This window comes from Miniopterus natalensis, chromosome 6 (genome assembly GCF_054644295.1).
Source record: "Miniopterus natalensis isolate mMinNat1 chromosome 6, mMinNat1.hap1, whole genome shotgun sequence".
NCBI classification, from domain to species: Eukaryota; Metazoa; Chordata; class Mammalia; order Chiroptera; family Miniopteridae; genus Miniopterus; species Miniopterus natalensis.
The window spans coordinates 66,617,250-66,633,335 of NC_142086.1; the positions used below are offsets into that span (position 1 = coordinate 66,617,250).

Consider the following 16,086-nt stretch of genomic DNA (forward strand, 5'->3'; position numbering starts at 1 on the left):
ATCTCTGTAAGTGGACCCAACAGTATGAAGGCTTTCTTTCAAACCCTTCAAATCTCCTGATTTTAAACAAGATTGGCCTTTGGATCCCATCAAAGGCAAAAAGTTCACTTGCTGTTAGTTATGATCATTTTATTTGTTATATGTTCAGTCTTGCTATATATTAAAATTTTTAAATGCTGTGAGAATTTCCCCTGAGTAAAATAGTAACAAGTGCTTAATTCAAAATGATAACATGAGAAAAATCTATAAAGAGTAAAATTAAAGATTCACACTTATGTATTCACTTAAGAACACACTTATGGAGTAAGTCCTGTATGTCAGGGTTGTTCTAGGATTTGGGGGACACTTTGGTGAACAAAAGGAACAGATGTCCTCCTCTGGGGCTCAGCTTCTTGCAGGAAGGACAGGCAATAAGTATTAGACATAATAATAATTATAGGATATGTTTAAAGATGATAAGCACTTTGGAAAAATAGCAAAAGTTCAAAAAGACATGCAAGTTGCAGTTTTAAGGAGGGCGGTACTGATAAGGTTCAGTGAAAAGATGGCATAAGACTTGGTGAAAAAATGGAAGAGCTGTGCAGGCACTTGGGGAGATTTCCATGAGTCCACAAGCAGAGAGAGCATTACTAAACCTTGGAATACCTTTGTCCACATTTTCTATGCACCTACATACTTCTATCTATATATGCTACTTATAATTGGAATTAGGATGTACATCAACTTTTATATTTATAGATTTATACAAAATTAATTATGTATACTTTGAAATTTGAGAAAGGAACACACTGATAACTGTATTTAAATTTTCCAAAATTTTTCTGTGGTCAGAGTCTTTCAACTGTATGTTTGAATGATCTATCTTTAGATGTAAAGAAAATTATTTTTTAACTCTGAAAGCTAGCAGTGCCCTTGGTTGATTCATTCACCTCAAAGAGGCGACTGGCCAGCATTAACCTTCTTAGAATAAGGTTCTCTGCAATGTGATCTTTCTTCCCTTCCTTGCTCAAGCTGGTAAGGGGACAGCTAACAGCAGAGGCTGAGATGACAAGGTTAAATAACTTTATTGCCCTGTGTCTCAGTTTCCTCACCTGCAAACAGGGGATTAATAAAGCTTACTCCTCTCCTGAGAACAGTGGCAGAATAAATAATTAATGATCATATGGTGCTGAACAAAGGCTGAGCATTGTTATTAAAGAAGAAAGAAAATTTATCATCAGACTGTACCTTGCTGGCATCGGTTGCCTTGGTAACCGGATTTGCAGGTGCAGCTGCCATTTTTGGCGCTGCATTCCAGGGTGTTCTCCTCCACACACTGGCATTCTGAAGAGCAGCCAGCTCCGTAGGTCCCCTTGGGACAGTCTGCAAGCAGATTGAGGTGAACCATTACCTGAGAGCCACACCTTGTGTGTTTTTCACATTGTTAGTGCACAGGCATGTAGTTCTGCAGGGCCTGATTATGGGAAAAACAAGGGCTCATCCTAACTGCCAAACGAAAAAACCCCAAAAACAAAAACCAGGGAAACAAATGTCTTTCAAAACAGGCAATTCATTTGCTTTTTGGCAACTGGATGTGAACAGTGAAGCCTGAACTACTTAAAAGGCTTTGGGGCTTCCCGGAGAGAAATTGCTTCTCAATGTCGTTCCATTGGTGCCTATAGTTAATGTTCTCCAAGGCCTGCAAAGGCCTGCCAGGCCCCATATTCATCCTGACACAGCATGGAGAAGATGGACAAGCATTGAGGTGAAGCTCACCATTGTTTTCCTTCCCTTTCATTATATGGTAATCGGAAATAATTTTACATCGTGTAGATAACACATAACTTTCATCGTAACAGCAGCATTATCTTGCCCACATCTTTGGCAAATGGTGCTTGCCTTTCCTTCACTATTTTCCCCATGAAATTAGGTTTTACAGATGATAGTCAGCACAGGAATTATCATTTGAAAAAGTCTACCTTTGCATTCAGGAAAGCCCACCCTTAGGTCTCTTTTTGAGGAGTTACTTAAAGTAATTCAATCCCCTTTCCAAAATACACCTCTGGCAATTTTTTTCCCCCTTAAGGATGTCCAAGGGATTTATCAAATAAAAGATCCTTCAAGTGCCCTCCAGGCTCAAGGTAATTGTACTATATAGGCTTTGCTAAGAAAGCTGCTTTTAAAGAACAAAATAAGCCATTTGGCTTTCTGGTGAATGGAAATTAACATCTTCTAATACCTGCTATTATTAGCAGAGATGATTGAAAGTGGTGGCTACAATGCCACCCTATAGGGGGATTCTTGTCCCTGCCAGGGATAGACAGAGTTACCCCTAAATCGGAACAGAATTATTATCAGGACTCCTTGTTCACTGTTAATATTATTTTATTTGGATGGTAAGTTATACTAATCCTTTTTTAAAATATGTCTTTATTGATTTCAGAGAGAGGAAGGGGGAGGAAGAGAGAGATGAAACATCAATGATGAGAGTCATTGATCAGCTGCGTCCTGCGCATCCCCTACTGGGGATCAAGCTCAAAACCCGGGCATGTGCCCTGACCAGGAATTGCATCCCAATCTCCTGGCTCATGGGTTGATGGTCAATCACCGAGCCACACCAGCCAGGCACACTAATCCTTTTTCACCGTTCCTGTGGCTTCTGAGTATTGAGTCCCTTCCCAGACCCACCATCCCCAAGGTCTCTCAGCGACACTGTCTTCCTTGGTGGAGGCCTCTCCTCGCTCATCCCAGAGGATTCCCTTCCCTGGATTGACTTCCATGCCCTTACTCTTTCTGGTTCAGCATGCAGAACAGTGGCTCAGGGGACAGTTCAGGCACAATGGGATGCTTAAATGTGACAGGTGGGTATATTAAGAACATATAACTGAAAATATGCTTAGGGAAAAAAAGGAAAAGTGGCAGAAGTAACTTCTTTTCAGTCCAGTGTCTACTCAGTGTTGTTATACATTGAAATATGTCCTCCAAAAGTTCACATGTTGAAGTCCTTACCCCCAGTATCTCGGAATGTGACCTTATTTATAAATTAAGTCATTGTCAATGTAATTAGTCAAAATGAGGCCATACTGAGGTAGTAGAATGGGACTCTAATCTGAAAAGACTGGTGTCCTTATAGAGGAAATATGGACACAGAGGTACTCATACAGGGGGAACACCATGTGAGGACTGGGGTTGTGCTGTCATGAGCAAAGGGAGCTAGGACAGAGGCCTGGAACTGATCCCGGGTGCCTTCAGAGAAAGCATGGCCTGCTGACACCTAGATCACGGGCTTCTAGCCTCCAGAACTTTGGGGCAATAGATATTTGTTAGTTAAGGCACTCAGTTCGTGGCTCTTTATTACGACAGCTCTAGAAAACTAATATAGGGTGGCAAACTCAAGCCTCTCAGGGCTAGGCAAGTGGCATTAATAAATGAAGCCACAAGTTTAAGCAAAAAGAGTCTTGAAAAAACTTACATGTGTATATTTTTTCTAAAGATGGTCACATTCAAAATGCTAACTACTGTTATCACCACCACCATCTGCTCTTTAAATATTTGACCAGATGAGTTATGATTTTAATGGGTTCTTTTGCCAAAATATCTAGTATTGCCTTATAAAATATTCAAAAGTTATTATTAAAAAATGGGGTGTATCTTGTTACTTTACAGCGGTGATTTTCAACAAGTGTGCTGCAAGAATTTTTAAAACATGCAATACCTAACTATTTAGTCAGGGGCACTGACCTCTTTTTCTTAGATTGTCAAATAAAAAAATAACAACAACCAACACAACAACTATCATCCAGTGTGAATGCTTGTCTTGAACCATAAATATATAGGTTATATAATAGAGTTGCATTTTACTGGTCACATTGCATAATAAGGTGGACCCTGATTGGTTAATTCAGAAATCTCTATATACAAGAAATCCAGAAATCTCTATATACAAGAAATCCAGAAATCCCTATATACAAGTATAGGCACCTGAATTTTTTAAAAGTCACTTTGGAGCATATTTTTTTGTAAATCAGTAAAAATTATACTTTTTTTTTTGGTCACATTGGCAAAATTATGTTTTTTTGGTGTCCTGCAGAATTTTAGTAATTAGTTTATGTGTGCCATGAGAGGAAAACAGTTGAAAATCACTGTCCTAGAGTAACAATAATAGAAATTATGCTGTAATTGTTTCTAGGTAAGCTTTCTTCTCTTGGCATGTTCTTAGAGGCATATGATATTCTGGAACACACCCTCTGCACCTGTATTTTTCTTTCTTTCTTTTAATCCTCACCTGAGTATATATTTATTGACATTTTTAGAGAGTGGAAGGGGGAGAGAGAGAGACAGAGAGAAAGAGAGTATGAGAAAAAGAGACATTGACTGGTTGTCTCTTGTACTTGCCACAACCGGGATCGAACCTGCAACCTAGATATGTGCCCTGACCCGGAACTGAAGCTGTGACCTTTCGGTGTATAGGATGATACTCCAACCAAATGAGCCACACAGGCCAGGGCTGCACCTGCATTCTTCACATTTCCCCAGGCCTTCTCCCCATCTCTTCTACATTGCTAACCCAAGCGAGATCTTTCCTCATGACCCAGATTCAGTTTTCCATGATGCCTTCACTGGCTCTCTCTTTGGAGTAGTCACAACTTAGATTGTTTTCTAGGGGTACACCTTTCATAAAATAGACAAAACCCATGGACATTCAACCAGAAATACAAAATAAAACTGTAAAAGATCTCTGTTATTAAGAAATGGGTCGCCCAGCTGGGCGTGGCTCAATGGTTGAGCGTCGACCTAGGATCCAGGAGATCGAGGTTCGATTCCCGGTCAGGGCACATGCCCGGGTTGCCGGCTCAATTCCCGTTGGGGGTGTGCAGGAGGCAGCTGATCAATGACTCCCTCATCACTGATGTTTCTATCTCTCTCTCCCTCTCCCTTCCTCTCTCTAAAATCAATATACATTTTTTTTAAAAAAGGGTCATGGTATTACTGATGTCCACTCAGGAGGGATTTTCAGAGGAGAGCATAGAGAACAGGTAGAGGAGTGTGGTGGAGATTGTTTCAAGCTCACAAGTGGGCAACCAGAGATGCCCTTTTAGTAGAAATCCTGTAAGTTAGTTACTTAACAGGCTGAAGTACTTATTGGTGATTGTTTTCTCACATCTTTTGCAAAATATGATTGATGGTCAAAATGCAAAATAAGCAGCCTGTTATAGAAATTTTAGGGACTGATATTGCTATGCACTAGAACAGAAATAATGGAGACTTTTTCTATTCCTTTTGATATTCAACACCCATAAAGTGTAAAGCCTCCTTCTAAATGAACTAATAACAAATTTTTCTCAATAATTAAGGTAAACACTAATGAGAAAAAATGTAAAGAATTCATTCACCCAAATCTAGATTCTCTAAAATAAGAAGGCTAAAAAAAGACTAGAACATAAATTATCAAATATATATAAAATATATTTCTTAGTCTCTTCCTTTGGCACTTTTCTGAGCCTCCATGCTTCACACAGAGAGCAAATGTAGTGTCTGTGACTTACTCAGATGACAAAACCTCCCATAGCGCCCTGGCTCACACACACAGGCACCGTACACCCTGTGGCAATGGCCATTGTTGGCACAGTTACATTTCCTTTTGCAGTTCTTCCCAAAAAGTCCTTTTGGGCATCCTAGAGGCAGAAGGACAAACAAAGCAAATATTAACCCCCATGCAAAACTTGCTAGAGCTGTTGTTACATGAAATAAGGAGCTTGGAAAAGGTGAGATGTTTCCAATGTGATTGAACTTAGGCTAGGGAGAAGTTTTAAAAACCACAAATATGATATATTCTCTGCCTAAAATTCTACAATGACTGGACATTGCTGTCAGGTTAAAACTCCAAGCTTAACGAATCTATGAGCCTTTATAATGGCTGACCTCACGTGGCACTATCATCTCCCCGGTGGACTTTTTCTCCACCACCGACCTTCTTTTGGTTCCTCTAATGCACCTCACTCTTACCCTCCTCAGAGCGTGGCAGTGCTCTTGCCTCACACTTTCCCTGTCTCATGCCCCAATTTGCAGGCTTCTGCTTCAGTGCCCCTTCTCTAGAAGTTGCTGTGGCTCACACTGTGTTTTCAACATGTTCTGACCACAAAGCACACATTACCCTATCATAATGCCTGCCTGGCCCAGTGCCTTGCAAACACTTTATACATTTAAATAAATGAATAAATATTATTCAGGGGGTAAGTAACTGGAATGCCAGCAGGAGCCTTCCTGTACCTCTCTGAGAGCGAAATAAACTTGGTTTCCATCTCCCCAGTTCCCTGATCTCTGGGAATCTAATAAACTCCTGATTTCTGGCAATCCCTAAAGATTTATATCTTCATTGACTCTCTGCCTTCAGTTCTTGGACCTCGACAAGCAGTTTCTTTTTTGGCTTTATCAACCCATATAAAAATGTAGCCTTTTCACAGGTTTCCATGAAAAATCCCTCACTGGCATTTTGTGAGTTTTCATCGACCATCTCTTCTCTCCTTTCCTCTCTTCTTCCGCTCCTTTTCTTCTCTGCCTTTCATCTCCTTTCCTCCTGGGTTTGTCCGAGGAGCTCCAGTTTTCTTCATTTTATTATGCAGAGCAAATAAATTCTCTCCTGCTCCTAAACCCAAACCTGTACACACAAACTCAACTTTTGGCTCAGTGGAGGAAAATGGCTTTTTTGTACCAGGATTCTCCCTGCTTTGATCATAGGTGGAGATATAAGTACTGTATCACTATTCTGTTCTACATGTCACCAGTCAAAGCAATTGTATTCTTGTATATCTACAGAAACAGCCTTTTACTTCTTCAGAAAAAGACTACCTTGAAAAATACAGATGCAACCTTAACTTAGTGTATGTTCCATTAGGAAGCTCAAGCCCTTAAAGAGTCCTCTCATGTGAGCAGCACCAGGCGTCCCTACCATGTTCACAGGTCTTCCCATGCAGCCCTGCAGGACACTGGCATTGCCCAGTCAGAGGATCACAGGTGGCCCCATTCTGACAGTCACAGACACTGCCACATGCTTTCCCACCGGACTCCGGCGAGCAAGCTGGGAAGAAAATGGAGAGGTTGAACAATCAGCATGTGGCATACTCACTGCGATACAAACAGGAAAAACAACCTTGTCTTCCTATTAGAATGGATATCGAGTAATTAAAATCTCTGTCATTTGCAGACCTGGGAAGTGTCTCTGGCATGCTCCCACTTTAAATGGCATAATCATTCCTGGGCATTACTGATACAGCTACTTAAAATGATGGCTGAGGTACTGCTAGGATGGGTTATGTACAAAATTTTACCTTGTTCCTTAAATTCCGACCCTCACATTTTCAAAGCTTGGAAAATGGGAAGAAAATACAGGAGGAAATGGCATGTATTTAACCAGGAATGAATGCAACTAAGACTGTCTTGAGGGTCCCAAGGGAATCTGCATTGTCAGAGCAAGATGAAGTCAAGCAAACAACTGTGTTGTTGGTTTGGGGGGAAGTGTTTAGTAGTCCAATAAAAATAATAAATTGAGGAAAATGGCTGTAGCTTTATTTTAATTTTAACTTGGGTAAATACAGCTGTTTAGAAAATGTTAATAACCGTTTTAATTGACATTTTATCATAACTGGCTAAATATTATAAAACGACATTTGTATCACCCCCTCTACTCACCCACCCACACCATTCCAGATGCTAATATGTTAACTTGGCTTCTTAGTCATGCTTTTTCTTGGCTTTCAAGCCCTAGACTACTATGAAAAGGAAAGAGAAAGGAAAGAGGAAAACAAAAGGAATAAGAGAGAGAAAAACTGTCAACAAAAACTGGTTTAGGTACACATTGTTAATTTACATGTAGTAAGTCTTTGAATTCTTATAGTGACAGTAGAGGGGATACATTTTTTTTAATCCACCTGAAAAATAAAGCTGAGGAAGTTTAAATAGCTTGCACAGTATCTGGATTATAGCAAGTCATCAAATCCACATGGACAAACCAACACTATTATCTGCCCCCACAAAGTAGAACGTGGTATCAACAGTGCACCGATTTGCTAAGTACTTCATTAGCATCAAACAGAGCAATTACCCTGGAGAAACTTTAAAACAAATATGCCCCAACCATAGCTGGATGATTTGAAAGAGAGTCATGAAACCTCCCCTCTGTGTATAACGCACTCATTTGTCCTATAACAATGCTCTAATCTCCCCTATTAGACAGAGTCTCATAATAACAAAAGAAATAGTCAATATGAAATCTCTTCAAAAGAAATGGAGTTCTGAAACATGCTATTAAAATTAATATGTGATCATTTTAAAATTGTTTCATTATAATTACTTGGAAAATTCCTAAGACATCAAAGCAAATATTTTCATCATAGACCAATAAATATATTAAGCTAGAAGATCTACTCAATGGGAAAACTGACTTTTCAGTTCTCTGCAGAATGGTCTTTTTTTTTTTTAATATATCTTTATTGATTTCAGAGAGAGGAAAGGAGAGGGAGAGAGAGAGGTAGAAACATCAATGATGAGAGAGTCACTGATCGGCTGCAGCCCGCAACCCGGGCATGTGCCCTGACCGGGAATCGAACCCTGATCGCCTGGATCCTAGGTCGAGGCTCAACCCCTGAGCCACGCCCGGCCGGGCTGCAGAATGGTCTTTTTTGAAATTTGTCTTGCTGCATCTGAATAGCTTGTACTCTTAAAAATATAGGTGATGAATGATTGGTCACTTCCATTTACTGCAGTTTATAGGAATTTAAAAAAAATGTTCTCACTTCCTCTTTTTGTTAAAGAATGCGTGAACATTTATTTTTTCATTTGGATTGTTCTGTTTTCATTTTTGTAAAAAATTTTAAAGAAAGAGAGCAAGTGCAAAAAAGATCTAATCTGCTTTCAGGGACAGATTCTCGGGTTCAGGACCATGTGGAAACTTACAAGATCCTCAAAGTTTTCTAAAGTCAAAGAAGGGGGCATCTTACCTTCATTTTATCAACAAATCCATTTTCAATATTTCTAAATTAATTTTGTAACAGACATGCTATACTCTGATAGATTTTTAGTTTCATTTCTCATGCTGCCGTGTTAGAAATGAAGGGTTTGGAAGATACATGTTTTCCAACAAAACTCACAATACAAGGTAAATACCTACTTCCTTTTAGTCGTGCAATAATATTTTTTGATCCCAGTCAACGTAACTGAGTGTTTCCATACCAAGTTTTCTTCATTTGTTCATTCATGCACTGGGTGCCTCCAGTTTGGAGAAACATTAATAGGACCTTGCAAATGAGCTCTCAGTGTAGTCAGAGAAATGGAACAGGAGAATAGCTGACTCTAATCCGACGGAGAGAGAGAGAAAGAGAGACTTTAAATCTACTGAAATATAAGTAGTTGTGTTTAGACTTTGTCTATTTCCTACAATAAGTGGAAATAGACAAAGATGACAGTTTAGCAAAAGACACAAAAATGAAAAGTGCAAAGCAGTAAGTAGTGAGTGATTTAGTTTGCTGGAAAGGATAAGCTGGGCAAAGAGTTGTGTTCAGACAAAAATCAAAAAGGACTTAGAAGGGCCTGATTTAGATGGCCGCCAGTGAGTAGATCAGAAGTATATACTTTATGTATCAGGAAATGGGACACTTTTATTAAAGTTTTTTGAGCAGAAGAGACCCACAAGGAGAGAGATGCTTAAGGAAGTCCTCGAGACCCTAACTAGTAATCTTGGTTAAATCACTTTGCTATGTGGTGACTGAAGGTTTGCATCTACCTCCTAATAGAAACCATATTTGTGTGTTTTTTTCCCTATATGCCAGGGATTCAAAAGAAAAATCTGCTCATATCGTCTTCACAAAGACTAAGAAAACCCTTGACTTAAAAATTTTATAAGGTAAATTTAAAAAGAGAAAGAGGAAACCAAGATAGTTAATATATTTTGTTTTTTATTACTTGGCAGTTTTAGTACCTGCAAGCATACCTCCATTTAAAATATAAAGAAAACATTTATTAGAGGTATCATTTTTTAATCTTTTATATTTTTTATGAGAGACATATAAAAACTTAAAGGTGTCATTGGCTGGACTAACACATTTTGAAAGGAAAAAAGAATAAAATAAACACAAGTGGAAAGAAGTAGCAGTCAGGCAACCCCATTAATTGCACTTTATAGCACAAATCCTTTTTTTATTTTTCTTCACTGGGAATAGCTTGCTTGGGCCTAATGACTTATTTAAATGGAGGAGTTTTTATAGGCCTAGAATATTAGGATCCTTTATTAACTTTTACGTTCCATGGATAAACAAGAAACAGTACATCAAGTTTCCCAGGGAACACACAAAAAAATCTCCCCTTTTAATCTCAGGTTCAGTTTAAAACCTCAGTGCTTTGTGGGCATTCTCTATGCACAACAAATATATTGGTTTCTCACCCATACCAATTGGCTTACCTTGCTAAAACGTTTTAAGGAGAACACACATATAGAACGCATCACCAGTAGTTTAGCAGCGGTAAAGGAAAAGATACCACCCTCTTACCAATTCTTCAGGGTATCACTTACTTTCATTACAAAGAATGCCACCCCAGCCAGCTGGGCAGGTGCACCCACTCTTTCCCTCCTGGCATTGGCCTCCATTCATGCAGTCCTCACAGCTCAAACTGCAATCTTGTCCAAAGGTGTGATCTAAACAGACTAGAATATGATACAGTTTTAGTTAGTTCAAATTGTCTAGGTCACTGAAAATGGAGATGAAACTCTTAATTACACACACACACACACACACACACACACACACACACACAAATGGTCCTTCAATCCTTGAGCATATTTCCTAGTGTCCAAGAAAAAAGACAATAGCAAAGAGATGTCTTTTAAAGCAGAGTTTATTTTACACTTTCCAATGATACTATTGAAACATAACCTGAAAGAATATTTAAGAAAGGGAAAAAAATATGAAGAGAAATTGCATTGATCCCAGAACACAAAAAACAATTAGTATTCCTAGCATTTTGGGCTTTTCTTTTAGGCATTTTTTAATGCAAAGTTTTTTCCATGGAAACCTTCTTATTGAGAATTAATATACATGCAAAGAAGTGCACAAATCTCAAGTGCACACTTTATATTTTTTCCACAATGTAAAAAAAAACCATTAAATGCCATCCAAATCAAGATATACCATATTGCCAGCACCCCCAAAACTCAAAGGAGACTTGTTGATTCTTAGTCATTACCCTCGCAAATTAAGCACTATCCTGATTTCTATCACCGTAAATTATTTTCCCTCTTTATGAACTTTAAGTAAATAGAATTGTAAAGTATGTGCTCTTGGTATCACTCTCCTTTCACTCAATACGTTCGTGAGATTTCCCATATTGTACATGCACTAATTTTTATGGCTGTATAGTATTCTAGTGCACATGATGCGTTTTTCTATTCTATTCGTGAGGGAAATCCTTAACCTGAAAAAGGAGGGAGAGATCTGATTTCAGTTGTTTTAAGGATTGTTTCATTTCGCCTTCTGCCTGTTTCTAGGGGGGTGGATTTCCCAAGTCCCAGGTGAAAGCCTGTTAGGTTGCGCAAGCCCTCTCTCCTTTGGCAGATCCTGGGCTGCAGCTTCTACCTCCCCATCGCCACGACACTGCAGGGAACCGCTCAGCTTCTCGCGCTCCTAGCAGCTGTCTTTTCGATCCCTGGCTTCTCTGCCTGCACGATCTGTACATTAGCAAATGGCTCAAGGAGAAAAGTGGCAGAGATTGTCCATTTCACCTGTCGGGGTTTCTCTTCTCTCCAGTTCTGACTATCTTGGTAGGCCTGAACTCTTTCCATTCAGACTTTGAGTCGCCAAAGTATCAGGAGTTTAATTAAGAAATATTAAAGCATTTCTACTTTTATGCAGAAATATTTATTGAGATGATTATTATGATTCGCCAGAGCATAAAAATGTTTCTGCCGTTTTACTGAATGCACCCCAAAAGCAATCATCAAGCTCTGACACTGTTAAACTACAACAAATAGAGGGGGAACAAAAAGAGCAGCTCTGCTTGACAAAGGAAAGAAAAGGAAGCACCAGATTGGCTGCAAACTGTTACTTTTAAAAGAGGGTATGCTAATTTATTTTGATCAGAAGTGATTTGATGCTTCAGTTCTGTTACACGGATATATGTGTGTAAGAAAACGTGCTCGTCTGGCTGGACACGGCTCAGCAGCTGAGCATCGACCTAGGATCCAGGTGATCGGGGTTCGATTCCTGGTCAGGGCACATGCCGGGGTTGAGGGCTTGATCTCCAGTCGGGGGCGTGCAGGAGGCAGCCAATCAATGACCCTCTCACCATTGATGTTTCTATCTCTTCCTCTCCCTTTCCCTCTCCCTCTCCCTTCCTCTCTCTGAAATCAATAAAGACATATTTAAAAAAAACAAAAAACACTGCTCACTATTTTAAGATATCTTCTTGGTCCACTTGGACATATTAAAGAATTGGTTCTTGGCATTTTAAAATCTGGGAAGTATCTAAACTTTAAGGCTATTTAAAGTAAAATTTTAACTATATAAAAGTGACTTCTAATGGAGTTTTAATAGTCAGAATTAAAAGGTCCCAATCCTTCTCCCTATTATGTTAATTTAAAGGTACTTTAAAAAACATGGTTTTCAGCTCCATTTCACTGTACTGAGCTTGAACAGCCCCCAACACCCTGCACCCCCACCTCTACACATACCGACATAGCAACCTTTTATTGTGCAAAGGGAAGAAAGATAAAAGATGATGGATTTTCTAGGACACCCTGAAGAAGTGACTTTGGCCCCACTTTTCTTACTAACATCAGGTTAAAACATTTTACAGCACTAAATATGATAATAAAATAGACTATAAAAGAATTGATGTGAATTCTGTAACAATAAAGAAAAGGGGTAACTACAATGAGATAAACTCTTTTACTCACCAACTTCGGGCGATGCAGCTAGTTCTCCTGGAAAATCTTTGCCCACTCTGGACTCATTGCCTTCATCTTGGTAGGCGGGAGGCAGAGAGGCAGCCACATAATGAAGCAGTTGAGGCGGGCTCTTGAACAGAAGGCCTGCGAGCCTCACAACTTCTAATTCCTCTTCTCCTTCCTCTAGCCCATCATCATCTAAAGCTAAGACCACACAGGAAAACGCCTGCATTCAACATGCTGGTTAAAAGAAGGAAACACCGAGCAAGGGTGGATGAGAGAAAGGAGAGGGTTTGAACTAGACGGCCAAGGCAGGGGGCCACTGAAAGGCAGAACTCTTTGAGGCCATTTCAAAAAGTCCCCTGTAAAGGAAGGTGAGAAGCAGCCGGCACAAAGCTGAAACTGCAGCAGAGAGAACAAAAGGGAAAGATCTGGGTCTGTGAAGAGAGAAAGGGGAGGACAGGTTGAGTTAAGGAATATGCGGTCTCCGTGGCTCCCGAAGAAGAAAATGAGGGTGGAAGTCGTTTAGAAAAGACACAGTAGAATTCTTCACAGTGACTTACAGATGCAAGTTTTCCCATCACTTCCAATTCTGTAGCCTTCCCTGCAGGTACAGTGGTGCGTTCCCACAGAGTTAATACATACTTGGTCACAGACTGTGCTGATATCCAGACACTCGTCCACATCTAGGAACATTTAAACAAAGTCTGCTTTTAGCCACTGAGAGAGAAAATAGACTTTATGAACTCATGGGCATATTTGTGTTCCTCCGTCACCTTTATCAACCATGGGCAATGTAATGCCATATAGAAAACATTGCCCTGGGCGTTTCTCAAGTATATCCTTCCAATTTTTCTTTTTTCTTTCACTCATTTCTAAGTTTACTGCGGCTCATCTACGTAGACAAGGCCTTTCATGAGACCTTGTTCATGAGGTTTTGATGAAGAATTTAAAACTTAAATTCAATGGTCTCAGGCTGTGCACCGTTTTGCAAAATGTTCATTCATTCTTGAATTATCCAGTACCCGTGACGAAGCATTTTTTCACTGCATAATTGTGTACAAGGTGTGTGGGGAATTTTAGAGATGGAAGAACCCTACGCCTTGATCTCACGCGACTGTCCACATCTGAGCCTAGACTTTGGTCAATGTGTTCACAGTGGTAAAGCTGACTGATGAAGCTGGGTTTCTAAGCTTTGCCTCAGATTGTGACACCTTTTTCATTTGGATGTATGCACCCAAGTACGTATATTCACACCATACAATAATCTTTTGGCTCACTCTGCATAAGAGCAGATGGTTGATGAAATTCAAATTTTTTGGACGCAGTTAATTGGATGGAATATGGTAAATGGTAATAAACTCTACTGTGTTTAGAATATATAGATATCATAATTGTGTGTTCTTTGCTGTTATCTACATACACTGCAAGGCTGAGGAGCTTGGCATCTATATGAAGAAACATACATACCATCCTCCATATAATTCAGGAATTTGTTTCTTTAAGCAAATAAACACTCTTTTTTCTGAGGCATAATAGTCTTATATACTTTGACTATTATTAAAAAGATAACCATCATCTTGTGTTTTCTTTGATTTAAAGGAAAATGTGGTTCAAAATAATGGTAATAGCGATCATAAAATGAAAAATGTAAAGATTCCATGTTTTAAAAATAAACTAAAAAATAAATGATAGCAATGACTCATAATGAGCGGTTCTTAATGGAATGGTGTAATAAAAGGAATTAACTCGACTCACTAAATTCAAATTCTCCTATGAAAACAAATACATAATCTAGAAATCATCTCAAAGGTAAGTGAATCAATTTTGACAAGTTAGAAAATTATAAAATGACATCTGAAAACTTGCATTGGCTACATTAATATCAGATATACAAAAGATTCTGATACAGATGTGGACTCTGGCAATGATCTGGCAATCTTATTGCTACTGTTCTCTAATGAAAATGACTTTCAGTCACCAACTTTCTAATTCCAGTCCAGCTTGTCATGAGTGATTCCTATGGTAGTGTGCTGTGACCTGCCAGAACCTCTCACGTGCCTACATAGATTAAATTAGGCAAAGGGATTATGGGCCAATGAGTATTATAATAATAATAGCTACCTTTAGTTGAGTGATTTCTCCTTGTCAATCACTGTACTAGGCACTTTACATTTATTACTTTCCTTAATTTACTCACTAATCCTATTATCTTCATATTACTGGTGAGGATCTGAGGTCCAGGGCAGTAATTGCTGCCCATATTCGTACAATAGTAAATGGTAGAACCCCATAGAAATCCAAGTCTCTTTAGGATCAAGGCCTCCCCTTTCGCACCCTAACCCCCTTCCTCACAGGTTCCTCCTTCACGGATTGCCCCATCACATAACTGATTTCATGTTAGATCGCAGGAGCTTACCATCGCATCCACACCCTTCAGAGCTGATCCGAAAGCCTTCCCGGCAGCTGCATTCATAGCCTCCTGAATAGTTGATGCAGAGCTGGGCACAGCAGGCTTCTCCACTCTCACATTCATCAAGGTCTGAAGGGGGAAAGGACATTTCTGTGGTTTAAGAGACAGGAATTTGCCCGGCCTATAGAAGTGCTGTTAAGCTACCTTCTAAATTAAAATTGTTTTACTAATCATTTCCTATTTCTCATGCTTCATAGTACAGATACCAAAGCAACTATAGCACAAAAAGAATGAGGCTCACATTGGGGTTTATGTTTCCTGCAGGCTTTTCCTATTCTGGCCATTTATTTAGAAGTATGTAAATAATCTCCAAATGCATTTATGAGCACAGGAAAAGAAATCTCTGCTGTTTTTGCAGTTTAAATAGCAATTTGACTAAATAAACAGAGAACCTGAAAAACAACAACAACAAAAAACCACAGCTTGGAAAGTGCCAGAAATTCCACTTAGTGAACATTTGAGAGCTGCAAAGAGGAGGCAGTCTTACACTCATTCTAGACCTTCATATGACAAAGGCTTTGTAAGCAAAAGGAATTCACAAAACTGGGAAGAGAAGTGGCAGCTGCAATTCAGAGAGGACAATCTATCTTTTTAAATGTTATGTCTTAAATTACAGAATATTTCAGAGCATTTGCTTGAACTCTGTGATGATGCTTTGACTGGGATGCATGGGGCATGGTTTTCTATTACCATCAGCGAC

At 39.3% G+C, this 16,086-nt stretch overlaps 1 protein-coding gene across 1 annotated transcript in view; it reads right to left on the reverse strand.

Moving 5' to 3' along the window:
- The window catches only part of LOC107539298 (uncharacterized), a 480,399-nt gene that overhangs the window by 78,308 nt on the left and 386,005 nt on the right, over positions 1-16,086 (reverse strand). Inside the window, exons 10-16 of the mRNA XM_087818335.1 lie at positions 15,333-15,455; positions 13,477-13,599; positions 12,923-13,117; positions 10,544-10,675; positions 6,929-7,057; positions 5,526-5,654; positions 1,228-1,362 (exon numbers count right to left, since the gene is read on the reverse strand). Of these exons, the coding sequence (XP_087674461.1) occupies positions 1,228-1,362; positions 5,526-5,654; positions 6,929-7,057; positions 10,544-10,675; positions 12,923-13,117; positions 13,477-13,599; positions 15,333-15,455 (966 nt within the window). The remainder of the gene's footprint in view (positions 1-1,227; positions 1,363-5,525; positions 5,655-6,928; positions 7,058-10,543; positions 10,676-12,922; positions 13,118-13,476; positions 13,600-15,332; positions 15,456-16,086) is intronic.